At 44.0% G+C, this 6,058-nt stretch overlaps 1 protein-coding gene and 1 long non-coding RNA gene across 4 annotated transcripts in view; one reads left to right on the forward strand and one right to left on the reverse strand.

The window, feature by feature from the left end:
• Positions 1–5,153, reverse strand: part of TTC17 (tetratricopeptide repeat domain 17) — a 155,151-nt gene extending 149,998 nt beyond the window's left edge. For all 3 annotated transcript variants that reach the window (XM_017858095.1, XM_017858094.1, XM_017858096.1), the window contains exon 1: positions 4,931–5,153. In XM_017858095.1, coding sequence (XP_017713584.1) covers positions 4,931–5,089 — 159 coding nt within the window. In that variant the 5' untranslated portion in view covers positions 5,090–5,153. The remainder of the gene's footprint in view (positions 1–4,930) is intronic.
• Positions 5,141–6,058, forward strand: part of LOC108519250 (uncharacterized) — a 17,606-nt gene continuing 16,688 nt past the window's right edge. Inside the window, exon 1 of the long non-coding RNA XR_001882586.1 lies at positions 5,141–5,218. This is a non-coding gene — a long non-coding RNA (uncharacterized LOC108519250). The remainder of the gene's footprint in view (positions 5,219–6,058) is intronic.

The following is a 6,058-nucleotide window of genomic DNA, read 5'->3' on the forward strand; positions in this document are numbered from 1 at the left end:
AAAAAAAAAAAAAAAAAAAAAAAAAAGAGGATCTGTACTCTGAAGATGTTGGCCTGACTAAAAGGCAAAATGATTAAGTAAATGCCAAATGAACTCACGCTTATTTAGGACCCTTTCACACCCACTTACCCTGAATTTTACATTATCACAAAACATTCTATGGAGATAAAGCAAACTGGAAAAGAAGATATCTTTACTTCATTCTTTCCATTTTTGCTTTTATGTTTCTTTGTAGTCCTTCATTTGTAGGTATTATGAGAGGAAAAAATGTACTTGAAACTTACTGAGTACAAAGTGCTCACCTGCATGCTACTGCAGACTAATCCATTTTTACTTACTATTGCTACCAAATGCCACACATTAGTTACATGACTTTGAGTGACTTTCTCTCTTAGGAGTTGTACTATATAATCTTTAAGAATGTTTTCCAAATCTGAAAGTCTACAGTTCTAAGTAAGATTGGAGAAGAGGGAAATGGTGACAAAGAATACAAATATTCAAATGTATAAGACAGTTGATACAGATGATACTCTTTATTTACTTAAATTTTTAGCCCTCCACTTATGAAGAAAAAGAATATCCAGAGGCAGAGAACTCAGTACTAGCAATACAACTTCTTGATTCAATAAGGCTACAGCTAACAAACTGGTAACATTTCAAGAGTTTCTCTGTTAGCTGCTACCTAGAACATGGAACATACATTTTTTCTCAACGAAATGATGTGCTATAGAGTGGTTAGGCTGTTAGGCAAATTCACAAAAGTTTAACCTTTGATGCAAGTAAATTGCCAGACACTTGATAAAAAATAGAAAATAGAAAGTAGATATTGCCAAACTAGCGATTAAGCAAAAACAACATCAAAATGAAACAACACAAAATTTATCCTGAAACCTATTTTTCACAAAGTCAACCAAAAGATCCACTGGCCTGATGACGCTAGTGATCCTTTTAGTAACTAGATTATAACAGCTCACTTCTTAAGTCCATGGGGTCCAAGTTAAGGACCCTTGCTTAAATAAAGTGAGATGGCCTTACTAGGTTCCAGGTACCAGCGACAGAGACTAGGGCATCAGAGGTATGTCAAAGCCCAAAGCTAGGAAAACAGCACAGAGCCAAAGAGGAGAAGAGGGGGTTTCTCTTTCCCCTGACACCAGTGGAAAAGGAGCTTAGTGACTGGAATGTTCTCCCCACATTCCAGCTCCAGGATTCCCTGGACCGTATTTGGGAATTCAGTGGCAGCTCAGTAAACATAACCTAAAAATTGGGGAAGGTATGCTTCCTAGCTGAGGCAAGGATTGTGAAATGCAACAACTTGCTGGGCATGGTGGCACAAGCCTGTAGTCCCCGCTACTCAGGAGGCTGAGGTGGGAAGATCTATTGAGGCTGCAATGCATGGGAATAACCATGCACTTCAGCCTGGGCAATAAAGACCCCCATCTCTAAAAGAGAAAGAAATAATTCCTTTAACCGCCATGCCAAGTAATGGACACCAGCCAGCAGCCCCAGCTCTGATTGTGAAGAGGTTGCCTGCAGGAATGTATGCTCCTGGCTCTTACTTAAGCCCCCTTTTAAACCCACCAAAGGATGTACCATTTCCAATACATATGCATGTTGACAAGTCTGCAGTGGGTGCCTATCTTTACTATCTGCTAAACCTTGAAATATAAAAAAAAAATGAATTTTCATCTCTCCTGGTAAAGACTCCTTGCTGTGCTTAAAAAGTTATAATGGCCAGGCACAGTGGCTCACACCTATAATCCCAGCACTTTGGGAGGCAGAGGCGGGTGGATCACAAGGTTAGGAGTTCAAGACCAGCCTGTCCTGTATGGTGAAACTCTGTCTCTACTAAAAATACACACACACACAAATTAGCCGGGCGTGGTGGCGCGCGCCTGTAATCCCAGCTACTCGGGAGGCTCATGCAGGAGAACCGCTTGAACCTGCGAGGCGGAGGTTGTAGTGAGCCAGGATCGCACCATTGCACCCCAGCCTGGGCAACAAGAGCGAAACTCCGTCTCAAAAAAAAAAAGAAAGTTATAATGATGGAAAATGTCCGTTTAAATCTGTATTTTGGGCAATTCAGATTTGTAAGTCATAAGTATTTCTTTATGATCACTGTGGAAAACAATGACCCATGTATCTACTTTGGATAGGTTTAATATCAAAGGTTCTCAAAAGGTATGTACCACTCTAATTTTCTAAAAGCTGTTAAACCAGTTAGCCCTTAGCCCTTTCCCTGGTAGTAGGTCACTTTAAAACTGAAATCACACTTTTGCTTTCATTCAAATATTGTAACCAAGAATAAGTAGCAAGAATTTGGTTTGTCAGTTAGGACAAAGGAGACAGATGGTCCCCAACTTTCCATGGTTCAACTTACAATTTCTTGACTTTACAATGTTGCAAAAGTGATACTCACTTGGTAGCAACTGTACTGACTGTCCATACAACCATTCTGTTTTTCACTTTCAGTGAAGTATTCATGAATTACATGAGGTATTTTGACACTTTATTGTAAAAGAGGCTGTTAGATGATTTTGCCCAAATTTTGGCTAATGTAAGTGTTGTGAGCAGTTTAAGGTAGGTTAGGCTAAGCTACAATGCTTGCTAGATGCATTAAATGCATTTTTGACTTACAGTATTTTTGACTTACAATGGGTTTATCAGCACATAACCCCTTCATAAGCTGAGAAGCATCTGTATATACTAAGCTTTTAATTATGTTTCTAAATGTACAAACAAATCTGCAATATATATGGATTTCATATACTAAAAGGATATTTCAAGTCCTTAAGTACAGTATACCCAAATGTGATAATTAATCACGACCTAAATTGAGAGTTTGGATTCTACCTACATACAAATTATTGCCAGGAAGGGAAGCATGGGTCATGCACAATCAGCTATCAGAGTGGAACTCAGCAGCTCACCACAGCACCCAACTCCTTTACTTTATTTAGATGTGGCACCTTTTCTTCAGAGTAAATCCAACTTTCCTCCCCTGGTCTCTTATTGTTACACTGTAGACACCAACCTTATTTCTTCTGGCATAAAATATTGTGGCTGCCTGAACATAACACTGCAAATGTTATGTATAGCAAATAATTGGAAAATTCAATGAAAAGGATCACTTAAAAAGTCATGTAATAAAGAAATCTTACTTTTTAAAATTTAAGCCTAATTACTGAGTGCAGGAGTGACTTGGCAGAGATCCAAAAGATTCTTCAGATCTCCCCCTCTTCTCTGAGGCAAGTTTCCAGTAACCCCTGCTTTCGCCCATTAATACATATGTATCCAAAGTGCAAAAGAAGGAATTTGTTAAAAAAAAAAAAGACTCTACTTTCCCATTGCAATGTTAAGCATATACATAAAACATTGCCACCAGCTTTCACTTTTTAGATGGGCTACTTTTTCAGCTGGGTGGTAGGACACCAAAATGGGAAGGAGAAGTCAATGTCATAGAGTATAAATAGCTGTGGCCAAAAACAATATTGCAGAAGAGCCAAGAGGAGAAAGGCTCCCCAAATTGCAGCAGGAGTGACTTAATTCCACGTCTCCCTTCATAAAGACCTCAGGGAAAACCACAATCAGGAAACAAAGAAGGGTGGAAGCAACCAGCACTCATATATGGACTTACAGTGTTTTCTTGGGTTTCTGAAACACATACACATATATTCAAACTCTCAGCTAGTACGGCAATGAAAAGGAAACTGTTCTTTATGTATGTCACATAGAAAATGTTACCCAATAGGAAGACGGTCTTTTCTCAGATATGCTGAAAACACTCATGAATACCTAGGGGATTTTAATTATATTTAATTTACTTATTACATTTGAGATAGGATTTGCCATTACATTACACGGCAAATCTAAAGGTAAACCTCACCTTAAACGTTGCAATGTGCTCCTATCATGATTCATTACACACAACCCAAAGGACCAGTAATTTCCCACCACACTAGTGAAAACGTTTTAGATCAGTGGGCCAAACTGCATGGGGCACACACTTCACTTTCTATATGTTTGCTAGACACTTCAAGATTGTTCTCCAGTGTTCGAAGTCAGTAAGTTTACCAAGATTCTGTAGCGGAATACACACGTACACACTCCTTAGGCATCAGCAGTATTTACAAAATGCAGGCAATCATAAAGTTATATAAGAAAAGCAGTCTCGCCTCTGAGGAATTAGTTCAGGCATACAAGAATCCAGGAAATCGCATATCCTCCATGCGAGGCTGGGTCACAGGAACTAGGTAAAGAAACAAAGCAAAGTACACTGGGAAACGAGGGCAGTAACAGCTGAAAAGATGCAGGCAACGCCACCAGCGGCATCTTCAAGCATTCCTTCGGAAGGGGAGTGTTTCTATATTGTTTCTAATGAGCCACTGCTGACCTAAGTAAGGTACAAGCTGAAATCAACACAGCCAGAAACGAAATCCACCATGTGGTAGACGAGACTAGGGGAGCAGCATGAATGGTCCACAGGCTAGGGGTGCAGAAGCTGTCACACACCCTGGGACTCGCGCACACCCTGGCGCTGCCACCTGCTTTCTATTTCCTCGGGGAGGGCCGGTGACGCGTGAGCCCGAGAAGCACCAAAGGCAGGAATCCTGAAATCTGTGATTTCTAAACCCCGAGCCAAAAAACGGTCCGTAGGGCCCGTCCCCCGCAGCTGGGCGACTCTTCCCCACGCGGCGCGCGACCCGCGAGGTGGAAGGGTGAGAACTTCCAGGCGGCCAAACGAGGACCAGGAGAGAAGTGGGGAGTGAGAAGTGCCTGGTCCGAATGCAGGGAGGCCGGGGTCGCGGTGCCACCACAGTGTGAAGGTAGGCTGGGGGCGGGGCCGCGCGGAGCCCAACAGCCAGGGGCCAAGCAGGGGAATCCCCCCGGGGCGAGGGCGGGCACGGGCGAAGAGGGACGCCCCGGCCGCTACCTGCTGCTGGATCTTCCCGTCCTCCGTGACGACCCAGTGCGTGGTGGCGAAGGCCCCTCGTGCCGCCACACTCAGCAAGGTTGAAAGGCTGAGGAGCCAGCCTGGGCCGGAGCAAGGCGGCAGCTCGTACCGGCCACGGACCCCTATTGCCACCGCCATCTTGCCCCCCCGGCCGGGCCACTCACACCGGAAGCGGAAGCTAGTCTCCGACGCCTGCCATCTTGGAGAGGTCGGCGCTGGAGGAGGAGCAGGAGGAGGAGTCGAGAGGCGTCGCTCGCTGACTATCAGGTTTCCTCCTCCTGGGTTTGGGCGGCCAGGAATCGCGACATTCGGCTCTTCTCCCAACCTGGCTTCAGGGATGGAGACCGCTTTTTAGTTATTGTTTTTCTGTGGGTGGTTCGATCTCGGAGCGTGGGAACCGGAAGGAGAGAAAAGCAGTGGCTTAGGTGGAGCTTAAGCAGAAGTGAGAGGAGTCAGTTTTGTTGTTTTTTAAATCTTTGATTTTTCGTTTTATTTCTGGTAAATAGTTGGGAACCAAAAGGTGTGCTTTCGAACCACCTATGGGAAGAGAGGTGTTGCTTTCATTCTTAAAGTCTCACAATACTGGAAGCTTCAGAATAGAGACGGTTATTAGTCTAGCGCACCGCTGTCCGGTAATGCGAGCCACGTGTGCAATGTAAAAATAGAGGGAAGTAATCTTACTAGTACCTTTTATTTAACTCAAAATACACAAAATATTAATTCAGTGTGGTCGGTACACATCATTGAGGTAGTTTTCTTTCTTTCTTTCTTTTTTTTTTTTTTGAGACGGAGTCTGGCTCTGTCTCCCAGGCTGGGGTGCAGTGCCGGATCTCAGCTCACTGCACGCTCCGCCTCCCGGGTTTACGCCATTCTCCTGCCTCAGCCTCCGGAGTAGCTGGGACTACAGGCGCCTGCCACCTCGCCCGGCTATTTTTTTGTATTTTTAGTAGAGACGGGGTTTCACCGTGTTAGCCAGGATGGTCTCGGTCTCCTGACCTTGTGATCCGCCTGTCTCGGCCTCCCAAAGTGCTGGGATTACAGGTTGAGCCACCGCGCCCGGCCTCTTTTTTTTTTTTTTGACGGAGTTTCGCTCTTGTTGTACAGGCT

The sequence above is a fragment of the Rhinopithecus bieti genome, unplaced genomic scaffold (assembly GCF_001698545.2).
Source record: "Rhinopithecus bieti isolate Rb0 unplaced genomic scaffold, ASM169854v2 scaffold_46101, whole genome shotgun sequence".
Taxonomy (NCBI): domain Eukaryota; kingdom Metazoa; phylum Chordata; class Mammalia; order Primates; family Cercopithecidae; genus Rhinopithecus; species Rhinopithecus bieti.